The sequence below is a fragment of the Mesoplodon bidens genome (genome assembly GCF_964165515.1).
Source record: "Mesoplodon bidens genome assembly, chromosome: 20".
NCBI classification, from domain to species: Eukaryota; Metazoa; Chordata; class Mammalia; order Artiodactyla; family Ziphiidae; genus Mesoplodon; species Mesoplodon bidens.
In genome coordinates this window covers 28,539,838-28,552,701 of record NC_138181.1, presented here as the reverse complement: position 1 = coordinate 28,552,701, position 12,864 = coordinate 28,539,838, and the positions used below count along the sequence as shown (strand labels likewise).

At 48.6% G+C, this 12,864-nt stretch overlaps 1 protein-coding gene across 4 annotated transcripts in view; it reads right to left on the bottom strand.

Moving 5' to 3' along the window:
* CENPU (centromere protein U) overlaps positions 1-5,722 on the bottom strand; it is a 33,227-nt gene extending 27,505 nt beyond the window's left edge. For 3 of the 4 annotated variants that reach the window (XR_014014111.1, XR_014014112.1, XM_081220998.1), the window contains exons 1-3: positions 5,551-5,635; positions 2,428-2,476; positions 540-657 (exon numbers count right to left, since the gene is read on the bottom strand). Coding sequence is in view for 2 of the 4 variants with exons in the window: in XM_081220998.1 (XP_081077124.1) it covers positions 540-657; positions 2,428-2,476; positions 5,551-5,582 (199 nt within the window). In the remaining 2 variants the exon portion in view is untranslated. Of the gene's footprint in view, positions 1-539; positions 658-2,427; positions 2,477-5,550 lie in introns of all 4 variants that reach the window. The other variant, XM_081220999.1, reaches the window with a different exon arrangement.
* Positions 5,723-12,864: the final 7,142 nt, after the last annotated feature.

Sequence of the window (12,864 nt, the reverse complement as noted above, 5' to 3'; positions counted from 1 at the left end):
CTGGCCTCTAGAGTGGCCAGTGACACACTGACAGAAGCCGTACCATCTGGACAACTCACACACCCCTGGTCAGACAGGCACCAGTCCCGTCTTCCTAACACTCCAGGGAACACAGGGGAAGCTCCCCCGAAGCATCCTCTGCCTCAGTGTGTTCACGAAAAGGAAACATTATCCCTCTGCTCCTACCTAAACCAAAGCCCCTTACCGAATGACTGCTGGACGTATGAAGTAAGAAATATATTTTATATTCCTCTTGTTATAAAGGTCTACAACAGGTGTCCTAATGTGGCTGGCTTGTTGACAAATGCTACTAGGAGAGCTCCACTTTGACAACACTTAAAAGAGTTCTTAGTTCCAACGTACCTAGAAGTGAGAAAAATTAATTCAAATTATCAAATACTCCCCAGAACATTGTATTCATGTGCAGACAACCTCGCTTTTGTATTTGAAGACATTTCTATATTTTTATTAGTAACTAGCCTAAATGCTGTTGCTTGAACCACTTTAAAGACTTTAGGATAAAGATTTAAAATACTAACCAAAGGTTTCATAGGGTTCTTCATCTTTCTCATTTTCACCCAGCCTGCCGATGCTTGAGATCCCAGAATTATCAGGAAAATCAAATACATCGGTAGGCTTGTGCTTTTGGCCAGCTTCCTGGAAGTGAATAAAGTTCAAAGTCACTGAATTGGCCCTCCCAAAAGGAACATTACAAAGCTGATTTACGTGGCAAGGATCCTCCCGCTATCACCGCGGCCTAAGAAGTGAGCCTTCACACTCTTGGGGGTCAGAGGCTCTTCTGGTCCTCCGAGGCAGGGGTTGGGAAGCTTTTCTATGAAGGACCAGGGGGTAAGCACAGCTGACCACTGAACAACGCAGGGCTCAGCGGCGCCCACCCTCCGCGCAGCCGAAACCCCCGTGTGACTTCGCGGTCGGCCCTCCCGATCCGGGTTCCACATATGCGGTTTCAACTGCGGATAGCCGGATAGCGTAGAACCTACTATTGAAAATAATCCGGGTAGAAGTGGACCCTCCCAGTTCAAGGGTCATCTGTATATTAGACTTTGCGGGCCCTGGGGACTGGTGCCACTACGCAGCGCAGCCGTCGCAGTGTGAAAGCAGACAGTGGCAACGCAGAAGGAAGCACGGCTGGGCTGCAATCGAGCTTTGTGTGTGGATACTGAAATTTGACTTTCATATTTTCACATGGCATGAGACACTCTTGATTTTACTTCAGTCATTTCAAAATATAAAAACCACCCTTAGCTCGCAGGGCTTTACAAAACCAGCAGGCGGACTAGATCCGGCCCACAGGCCACTGCCTGCCAACTCCTGAGCCCGTGTGGGCCTCTCCCCAGAAACATGCCCATGAAAGTTCCTAAACACAGAGGCTAAAAACTCCTGATTGCAGGAGAGAGACGAGGGTTTACAGTCTAATATACTAATAAGCCCCAGGAAGACTGCCCCTCAAATCCCAATGAAAGACAACATACAGAAAGTGAGAAAAACATCCACAGTAGCTCTGGAAAACGTGGAGGGCTGCCATTAACAGACAGGAAAATATGAAGGAATCCTGGAAGATATACAGGAGATTGAATAGAAGTGAGAGACAAAACAGAAACTACCACTCACAGACCCTCAGGGAAAAATCTTTCACGGAGCGTGTGTGGGGAGAACGGATGCCAAAGACGAGCTGACATCCTGCATCCTCCCCAAGCAAGTGGGCCTGTGCAAGGCAGCTCCCTTCCCGAGGAGGGAGGAGGACCGGAGAGCTGAAGAAACCCTTCCAGAGAGGAAAAGCGCCCCCTCCAAACGGGGAGGGGGTCAGGGGAGCAGAGAGGAGACACCCTGCAAAAGGGAAAAGCAGGGGAAGGGCACAGAGCAGGGAGAACTCCCGACGCCCGGGCACCCCCAAGTAGGCACTGTCAGAGGTTGTTCATGTGAATTTCCAAGGCCAACTGGACAGGCCGCTGGAAAATACTCTGAAGTGAGCTAGCCGGAGGGTTAAACAAACGCACCTGCCTTTCACAGACACTTACTTCTAAGACTCCACCCTGAAGTAAAAATACCATGCGAATGTGAAACTAAATGGAATATTATGAAATCATCAACTGTGGAAAACTATAACAACATGGAGAAATGGCTATAAGTGACAAAAGCAAAATACAGAACGTTGTACAATTGTTCAACGATGTCGATTATCCAAATGAAAATGAAACCAGCCGAGGCCCAGAAAAATTCAAAACGTTAACAATGGCCATTTTCTCCATTATACTGGAAGGAGCAGGAGGAAAAGGAATATGCTTTTTCACTGCAAGAAAACACTGAGCTCACCAAGTCTACGAAACTCTGAGTCTCCTATAAAACGCTATTTTGTTTTGTCAATTACGAGAAAAATTATATTAAAATATAAAAAAGATAACTTACATCTTTCGTGGAATGTGTTCTTCCTACAGTGTTCTTTGGATATCTCGTACTAGGAAACAGCAAAAACACACACAAGAGTTAGGAAATACTTAAAATAACTTGGGGAAACACCAGAATTACACCTCAGCCAAGCATTTTCTTTCCAAATTACATTCCTTGTTAGTTGCACTAACAATGTGCACATGACGAAATTCAGGTAATGGCAAAATCCTTTTAGAAAGCAGAACCCATATCTCACATACTGAATTAAATTTTTTATAGGCCAACTCATAACACCTGCGTATAAATAGCACACCTCTGCCCTCAGGGACACAGAAAACTACTAACGCTGCTCTCATCCTTGTCCCTGAAGTCGCAGTCAACAGCAACGGCTGGCGTTCCGCAGAAATGAGCGAGAGGTACCTCTCTTTCTCAAGCACTGGACCCCCGTTCCCTCCGTGCCTGGCTCTCTTACACACACTTTCTCATTTAGCTCTGAAACAGTCCTCAAGGTAGAAGTGAATCCCATGTTCCAGATGTGTATCTGCCCAAAGCCACACGCGGCCAGGAAGGAGGGAAGCCTGCGTTAACATCTGCACCAGTTCAAACCCAGAGCTGCCTGCTTTCCGCCCTTCAGGCTCCCTCCACTGGGCATTAGGATAAAAGGATAAAGTTGCGTACCTTCAACGGAGCTTAAAGTAAACAAGATATGACAATAGTGACCAGAAGAAAAAGTGGAAATATGAGAGGCAGGAAATAATCCCGCCAGGGACTATGCTTTGAGTATCCTCTGTGGTCCAGGCATGGTGCCAGGGCGGGGGGGATGCCCTACACCACACACACAGGCCCTGACTTTCAAAAGTGCCCTGCAGACACCGGTTAGGGACGGCAAAGTCCGTTTAGTGTCTGAACGAGTATTTCTTTGTGGAACAAGTATTTCTTTATTTGATATAATTTCAAACTTAGAGAAAAGTTGAGAATGCTCTAAGAACCTTCTGTATACCCTTTACCTGCTTCACCAACTGTTTACATTTTGTCTCACCTGCTTCCTGTGTGTCTGTGTATGGTAAACTGGGGACACTGCAGTGTGTCTTTCCTAAGAGGGCGTTACCTTGTGTAGTCACAGTACAACTTCCAAATCAGGAAATTTAACACTGACATCATTGTCTAATCTACAGTCCATATCCAAGTTTCATCAACTGCCCCATCATGTCCTTTAAGGTTTTCCCCCAGCATTAAAAAAAAATAAATACAGGGGCTTCCCTGGTGGCGCAGTGGTTGGGAGTCCGCCTGCCGATGCGGGGGACACGGGTTCGTGCCCCGGTCCGGGAGGATCCCACGTGCCGCGGGGCGGCTGGGCCCGTGAGCCATGGCCGCTGAGCCTGCACGTCCGGAGCTCCGCAGCAGGAGAGGCCACAACAGTGAGAGGCCCGCGTACCGCAAAAAACATAAAAATAATAAATAAATACAAAAGAATATAAAATATAAGATTTCTTAAACCTTCGGTTTTATTATGTGTGCGTACGTGCACGTTTGTGTACCCACTGTGATATAAAACATCATTACTGTGAATTACAGTAAAAAAAAAAAAAAAAGTTGGAAAACTGTTAGAGCAGTGATTCTCAATCCTCAGGTATCAGAATCACCTGGAGGGCTGGTTAAAACAAGACTGCTTGGCCCCAACTCCAGAGCTGCTGATTCAGGAAACCTGGGGTGGCCACTGAGAGTCTGCATGTCTAACAAGTTCCCGGTGGAACCACATTTGAAAACCACTGCTCTATTTGATTCTCAGACCCAAAAAAGAAGGTAGAGCAGATACTAGTGTTACGGCCTTTATGATTCTGGGGTTCAGAAAAGTTAAGTGACATCAGTGGTCACACAGCCAAGTGATAGGACGAGAAACCAGATCACATAACTTCTTAACCCACTCATTCCACCCTTTCTTGCCTTGTCTGTGTTCAAAAAAGTGGTCAAGTTTCCCCCTCACCTTAGGTTAGGAGCAAGGTGAGGCTCCCAAAAGATGGAAACCTCGGTGATAACATACGTAAAAAATTTTGGTGTATGTGCATTAGTGCGTTTTAGGGGGAGAGATAAACAGATTTCAGGAGTCCCAAAGGCAAAAATGTTATATGTACGTGTATACGTGTGTGGGGGGAGGAGGGAGGGAGGGAGAGAGAAAACCCCCCACTGGCCTATCAGATAACGTTTCACTCTTGTCGGCTGAGGTTCAGGCCCCTTATTCTTTCCCAACCCTCCTCCCCACTGGCCACGGGAGCCCAGTCTCGGTTTACTCAACTGCCCTGCTTCGTCCCGCTCCAGCCTGTCCCCTACGCTGTTTGGCTGCCTGCACCCTCACCCGCCTCTACAAATGCACCTTCTCCAGACCGCCTTCCCACGGCCCAGGTGGAACTCCTAAGGCCTTGAGTACCAGCCGGGGCGCGAAGCACGCCGAGGCCCCTCCAGCCAGGACCACACAGGGCCTTGGATGCACTCCAGACACGGCCAGCGAGACACGGGCCCATGAGTCCATGAAGAATAACATTTTAGAGAGCAGTTTTGTAACCTATTTTAAAATGCAAGCCCTTTTTGATTAAAAAAAAAAAAGCTTGACTCATCCCGGCTGGAGGCCCTCTTTAAGAATAACAAGCGGCAGCTGGGGCCCCCGCGGCGGGAGATTTAGTTCAGCTCTACAGTCTGTGGTTTGTGTTACAAAAACAAACAGGGTCTTGAAAATAAGAATACTGACTACCAGCCAGAGTGTAAGCGTCACTAGAACGTAATGTCTGGCAAGTAGTAGGCACTCATTAAGTTATTTGTTGGATAGTTTGTTTCAAAACATTTGGAGTCTACTTTAGGCTACACTCACCCACACAAAGTAATGCTGACACTAGCCAACGTTCTCCCCTCCCCGCCGGCCACGGCTTTAAACTCCTTTAAACCTCACCGTAATCCTTCCAAGGTGGGAATATTATTATTCCCATTTTACCGACGGGGAAACCAAGGCCCTGAGAGGTTAGTCACTAGGACAAGTTGCACAGTGGCAGAGCCAGGGAGCACGAGCAGCTCCGAGAGGCCGAAGCCCGGCGGAGAAGGAACATAAAGCGAACCCCCTAACCCGGCGCTCCGAGAGGCCGCAGCACTTACCCCGAGCGCCGAACTCGCCGCGGCGGGGCCATCTCAGCACACCGCTCACCGCGCCGGCGCAGCTCCCTAAGTTCCCGCCAAACCCCGCGCTGCTCCCAGCGGCCAATCCGGGCCGAGCACGCGGGCACGCCGCCCCCCCCCCCCCGAGCTTGCTTCCTACAGGGCCAGGGCTCCTCCCCGTCCTAGAGCGCGAGAGAAAACTCGGCCTGGTACGGCGCGAAAGCGGAGCTGGAGTCTACGCCTTACAAGCAGTTCCTGACGGGTCCAGGAGACGCCAAAGATTTCCCGGGTTTTCCCTCACCCCACGTCCGCCGCGCACGTTTTCCGCGCTCCTGAGCCGCGAGGGCCCGCCCCAGGGGGCGAGGAAGGGGAGGAGCCAGTGCCGGAAAGTCGGAGAGCGCTCTCCCGCGAGGCGGCGATCCAAACCCAGGGCGGGGCGCGCTGGGTGCTTAGGCGCCTGCGCAGTTGTCTAGTATAGGCCTTGACTTTTACCCCGCTGCTTCCCTGAAGCAGTGGGGTGAGCTTGGCTTATTATTTCTACCCCAGTTTCTTCATTCGTAAATGGGGAGGGCCCCTTTTAATATTCTCTGATTCTTTGCTTTGTGTTTAAAAATGTACTATCCTGCAAAAGAATGATGTTGGACCTTTATCACACCATAAATAAAAATGAACTTAAAATGGATCAAAGACCTAATTGTAAGAGCTAAAACTCTTAGAAGAAAACGTAGGGCAAAAGCTTCACGACATTGGACTTGGCAATGGTTTCTTGGATGTGACAGCCAAAAGCACGGTTTGGGATGATGAAAAAGCTGTAGGTGGTTAATGGTGGATGGTTGCACAGCAGTGTGAATTACATAAGTAACTGTACACTGAGTTGTACAGTTAAAAATGGTTAGGGGCCTCCCTGGTGGCGCAGTGGTTGAGAGTCCGCCTGCCGATGCAGGGGATACGGGTTCGTGCCCCGGTCTGGGAGGATCCCATATGCCGCGGAGCCGCTGGGCCCGTGAGCCATGGCCGCTGGGCCTGCGCGTCCGGAGCCTGTGCTCCGCAGCGGGAGAGGCCACAGCGGTGAGAGGCCCGCGTACCAAAAAGAAAAAAAAAAAAAAAAATGGTTAAAATGCTGAACTTTGTCATGTACAGTTACCACAATAAAAATTATTACATTTCATGCGTACTAAAGAATATAACATATAACGTAAAGGTAAAAGGGAGCACCTATGTGCTCACCACTGGGTTAAGAAATAACGGTCATTCCTTCCACGGATAACCACTCTTCTGATTTTGTGTTTCTCATTCCCATGTTTTTCTACCTTGATATATCCCTAAATGATGTATTAATTATTGTTTTTTGTTTTTTTTTTTGCGGTACACGGGCCTCTCACTGTTGTGGCCTCTCCCGTTGCGGAGCACAGGCTCCGGACACGCAGGCTCAGCGGCCATGGCTCACGGGCCCAGCCGCTCCGCGGCATGTAGGATCCTCCCGGACCGGGGCACGAACCCGTGTCCCCTGCATCGGCAGGCGGACTCTCAACCACTGCGCCACCAGAGAAACCCTATTGTATGTTTTTAAACTTTATATAAATGATATTTGATATGTATTTTGGAAGTGCTGTTTCTTCCTCAAAGCCATGATTTTTAGGTTTTATCCACATTGATGCATGTAGCTGTCATTCATTCATTTTCACTGTCTTTGGAATGCATTAAGTAAATACACCACATTTTATTAATCCATCCTCCCGCGTATGGAAACATCAGTTGTTTTCAGTCATTTTGCTGTTACCAGCAATGCCAGGCTAAACACTCCTGTAAGTGTCTTGCAGGGCACATATCTAAGAGACAAGGATAGACTCAGTAGTACTATTACTGCCTCATGGGATAAAGACATTTTCAGCTTTATATGAGAATGCCAAGTTATACACGCCGTTTTATAGACGGTACAATTTATAGCCCCATCAGCACTGTATAAAAGCCCTCTTGGTTCCATATACTTGTCAATACTTAGAATTTTCAAGACTTAAATATTTTTCCCTGACTAGCAAGTTGAAATGGTATCCTATTGTGTTTTTGATTTGCATTTCCCTTAAGTTGATCATCTCTTCCTTGTTTATAGGTCCTTCCTGATTCCTCTTCAGTGAAATACCTGTTCACCCCATCCAGGAATCATTTGGGCAATTGCCACAGAAGAGTAAATCACCTGTGAGGATTTGAAGGTAGTTCCCCACTGATGCATAGAAATAGCGTTCCTGGAATCACTGAAAGTTGTCACCGGTAGGAGTGTGGAAATATAGCTCCATGTCCCAGGAAAGGGGTTACAGTGAATCCTTTTGTGCTTGTGCTTCTTGTCTTTCTGTTAAGACAAGAAGAGGTTCAGCACTCTGGATGGAAATAAAATCTCAACCCGAGTAGGTTTAAATGATAAAGGAATTTATGAGCTTGTGTCACTGCAAAGTCCAGCGGTAGGATGGCTGTCAAGCTCAATTGGATCTAGAGGTTGGAGAAGCCATCAGGGCTCTGAATCCATTTCCTTGCTCTTCTTGGACCTCAGCTTTTTCCTCAGCCTGGGTCCTGCCATCATCATCCCCATCCCCATCATCATTGCCTGGACTTACTGAGCATTTACCATGATCCAGGCATCGTTCCAAGTGTTTAGTATAATGAAACCATTTAACCCTCTCAATAACCTTCTGTGGTAGGCGCCAGAATCCCACTTCGCCTATGGGGAAACTCAGGAGCAGCCCCACAGGAAGTAAGTGACTGTGGCTGCACAAGATCTAAGGATTCTGGCCCAGAGCCTGCACCTGGCACTCTTCCAAGACTCCCGTTGGAATTCCACCCTTCAGAGAAAGAGAGCAGCTGTGTCCCAGCACTCCTCCTCCAGAAAAAGGCCTGAGATTTACTCTAACTGGACCAGCTTTCGTGACATGCCTACCTGTATTAGTCAGGGTCCCAGAGAGCTAGAACTAATAGGACGTGCCACTGGGGTTGTGAAGAAGTAGGGACAGTGCTCAGGATGGGGCGGATGGGGGCAGAAAACACAGGAGTGGAGCCAGCGGGTCTGGAGCCTCGGGGGAACCCAGAGCAGCGCGGGGAAGCTCAGAGGGACTGCAGGACCTACGAGGCGGGTCGTTAAGTTATGGAATATACTTTCATGTTTGGGAAATGAAAAAAAAAAACTACTGCTTTTATAATACAAGTACAGAAAATAAAGAACTACAAGACATCCTGGATCCTTGGGGTAAACTGAGTGGTTGGGTATGGACACTTCCCTGCGAAAATATATCTTCCCTGTGGAGTAGGTTGATCTATATATTAGTTCTGTATTTTGGAATGATTAGCTTGATGTTTAATGAAAATATAAATGAGAATATTATTTATCTTATAGGATTACCATGAAGATAAGAGATAAAGAATCTGGAGGTCCCTAGACAGATAGAAGGGCTTATCATTTCTTTCTGTGCCTCTTTGCTTTTTTTTCTAGCGAGCTCCTTCTGTTACATGTTCTGTTCAGCGCTGTGTCCACTAGGGGGCAGAGGAAGAATGGGCTGGAGATTGGAAAACGTAACCAGAGACCAGAGCTACTTACCCATGTTCAGACATTGTCAATAATGTTTACCGTCAGTTCAAAGTGGGTTCAAGATTAATAAAACTAGACATCTTAACTGCCTTTGCTCAACTCATTTTCCCCTTCATGTGCATGATCCTCTTCCATAATTTATCAAATCCATTCCTGTAAGTTTCCCTTAAGGCAAAGAGTGTAATTTTCTATCGTGGAAAAGAAAATCATTTATTTCTCTTTCTTTTGTAACTTCTTACAGCACCTGCGAATTATTGGGTACACAGTTATAACCCACTAAACTTGGCAGTTCTCACTGGGAAGAAACTAAAGTCGTTATCTGTTTCAAACAGACCAACGGCTTGACATCTACAACTACGACACGGCAAAACAAACTTGAAACATCCCAGGAGGGCTAGTGGGAGGGGAAGGAGGAAAGAGACCTTCCCTTGGATGCCCCCCTTTAAGAAAAAGGGGAAATAAAAATTCAGAAAGGAAGTACTATTCGGTGTCCTTTAAGTTGGAGGGCAGAAAGATTTTTCCATCGGAGCAAAACTGCAATGACATTAGCTCCCTCCCCAGGTCATGTGCTTTCCAACACTGCCCTGGCTCTGATACCCGGCTACTAAACTTGTTTGCTCTGTAACTAATGTTCTACTTTTTCCAGACCTAATTGGCACTTCTCCTACCCAAGTTGAGATCACATGGCTAAGTAGGTCAACTCACTACATCCTGTCGATGCTGTGTCTCATGTTTCAGATTCCGTTCCCAGCTCCCTGCAGGACTCAGAGGGTCTGGTGCAGGAACCCTGGCAGGAACATTCTAGCAAAATCCAGGATTTCACTCGCCAAAAAAAACCGACTTCCAATCTGTGAAGGGAATAACTTTATAACTTGTACAAGGATCAAAGGAGCACATAAGCGGAGAAAGAGAAAAGAAAATGGAAGAACACCTCAAAGAAAAAGATTTTCTTAAGGACAAAAGGGACATAAAATTTCTACAGTAGGAACTTGTCTCCATGATTCACTTTCCAGCTCTGGTCAAAAAAGAACTTTCTGGAAAAAGTTTTCATCCTTGTGATGACCTTGCTCACTCGGACATGACTTTCGGGTGGCCTGGGGACACACACAGTTGTGAGGCTGTGACCTTGTTCAGAACGTTCCGGGCAAGCAGGGTCCTTTCCTCAGGGATCCTTTCTGCTCAGCGAGCAGGCAGGAGGGGGCAGTGGAAGAGCCAGGGACACTTCAGACAAGCTCAGGTCAGACAGGCTTCCCTCTAACCCCAGGTGACACAAAAACCTTCTTCCTAGAACCTTCTGTAGGAGGAAACGGCTGTCCCCGCCCTCTGGCTGCCACCCTGTACCTCATGATCTAGCTCACTCACCCCGTTGACCTTGTGCCCTAGCATCAAAAGATTGTTATCACCCTACCCCTCCACCTCACACCACTGCCAGGCCACAAACATGCTCCACAATTTGTTTCCTGGGCTTGGAGAATCGGAGAAGGCTTCCTAGAAGAAGTGACACCTATAATCTCACTGAAATAAAGGACAGGAGTCAGCCAGGGGGGCAGTAAGAGAGTGCTCGAGGCAGGGTACATGTGCAAAGGCCCGGGGGCCAGTGAGAGCATCATGCATTCTGGGAGCTAGAATAAGCCCCGTATGGTTGGACGAGTCGGGGAGGTGGCCAGAGATGAGGCTGGGGAGACAGGCAGGGGCCCTCCAGTTCCTTGCCCCTCACAGGCCAGCAGCACTGGCTTCAGCTGGGAGCTTGTTAGAAATGCAGAATTTCAGGCCTGATTCTAGATTTCCTCTCCCCAGGGGATCTGAGGCGCAACCACATTTGCCAAGCCTTCCTCTAAGGACATTCAGCAGTTCAGGCTTGAGAGCAACAGGCAACATCAGCATGATTAAGCAGGTGAATCACGTGATTAAGACACATGACTTAGAGAAATCATTCTTGCTGCAAAGTAGAGGGAAAGTGGGTGAGTTAGTAGAGACCAAAATCGAAGGCAAGGAGGCGGAGTAAGAGGCTGGTGCGGTGGGTGGGAGGACTAAGGGATGCAGGGAGCTGGGTAGATTTGATGCACAGCAGGGGACGCAGCAGCAGGGGCAGCGGCTGAGCTGCCTGGGGCAGCCCTGGAGCTTCTCCCAAACGCAGGGCCTGGTGACAGCTCCGCCCGGGCAGGGCCGGGCAGCCGGCAGGAGCCCACGGGGTAGGGGCAGCAGTATCGTGGGTGCGGGGAAGCAAGAGACTCGAAAACAGGAGTCCCTCTGTGTCTGCGCACGTGGCCCGACGCAGCACGTGAGCCAACTGGTTCCGCACCCGCACCAGGAGTGTCGCAGCCGAGCAGGGACTCCAGCGCCCCTGAGCAGCACTGCTGTAGCGCCCGTGATTCACCCTCCAGTTCAGTAAGCCCCGTGCAAAGCAAGACGCCTGCTCAGGGTTCTTGGGGGAAAATCCAGCAGCCTTCGTATTTAGCAAGGACGATTTGTGTTATAGAAATGTGACAGCCCAAACCGTCCCCTCTCTAAAAATCTCAGCAAAAGAAAGTGGCTAAGAACTTACATGCAAAATATATTTGTGGAAAAAACCCTGCTTCCAGGCAAGAGCAGAATCTCTCTGTACCTGAAGAACGGTGCCAAGAAGCAGAATTCACCCAGCAAGACTGCCACCCTTTGAGCAAATCAATAGCAAAGGAGTTAAAAGTCAAAAGGAAAATTCTAGATTTCTTTTTATGCCAAATGTATGGATAATAAGTAAGGTGGGTCCGTCTCCCAATTCCTCTTGCTGGGTGAAGGGGTGAGATCAAGATGAACACAGGTCTGAGCACCCACTGTGGGATACAGGAGTGAAAGGCGGCTGGGTGAGGGGGTGGGTGGAGGCGGGCTCGCTCTGCTCAGAGAAGACACAGGAGATCCTCCTCAGTGCTGTGAGCCACAGGAGAGTCCCCTTCAGTCACACGCACAACCGTGGCCACCGTCCGTAATAACCGCGGAGGGGGTGGAGGCTGGAGGACGGGAGGGATGCTCGGGGCCTGACTCGCTAACAGATCCATGGCCTCACCTCTCACGGTGCTGCCAGAGCCTTCTGCCCTCTGTCCACCTGCTCTGCCCAGCAGTTGGGGACAGACGGGCAGCTTCTCTTCTGCTGCCGTGAAAAGCAACAATCGCTGGGAATATGGATGAAACACAAAAAGGAAAGTCCAGAGTCTCTGGCATTCACCCTGCCCCTCCTCATAGCCTGACTCAAAGTGCACTGGAGACTGTAACTGCACCCGAGGTGCTAATTAAGAAAACTCACAGGGAGATCAGCTCGGTGCTTTGTGATGGCCTGGAGGGGTGGGATAGGGAGGGTGGGAGGGAGGGAGACGCAAGAGGGAAGGGATATGGGAACAGATGTATATGTATAACTGATTCACTTTGTTATAAAGCAGAAACTAATACACCATTGTGAAGCAATTATACTCCAATAAAGTTGTAAAAAAAAAAAAAAAGAAAACTCATCTAACATGACGACCGGGCCCCTGAGACGCTCAGGACAGTGGGCATCACGCCATGCAGGGGGAGGGCCAGGAGGGAGGTGGCCCAGACACAGAGAGGCCCTGGAGTCAGAAAATCCAGCTCAGCCACTTACTAGGACAAGTTAGCCGATCTCTCCAAGCCTCAGTTTTCTCACCCATAACAAGGAGGTGATACTTCAATGAAAAAAAAAAAAAAAAAGAAGAAGAGGAAATATTCGGATAGGAGCTCCCTAATTGTTC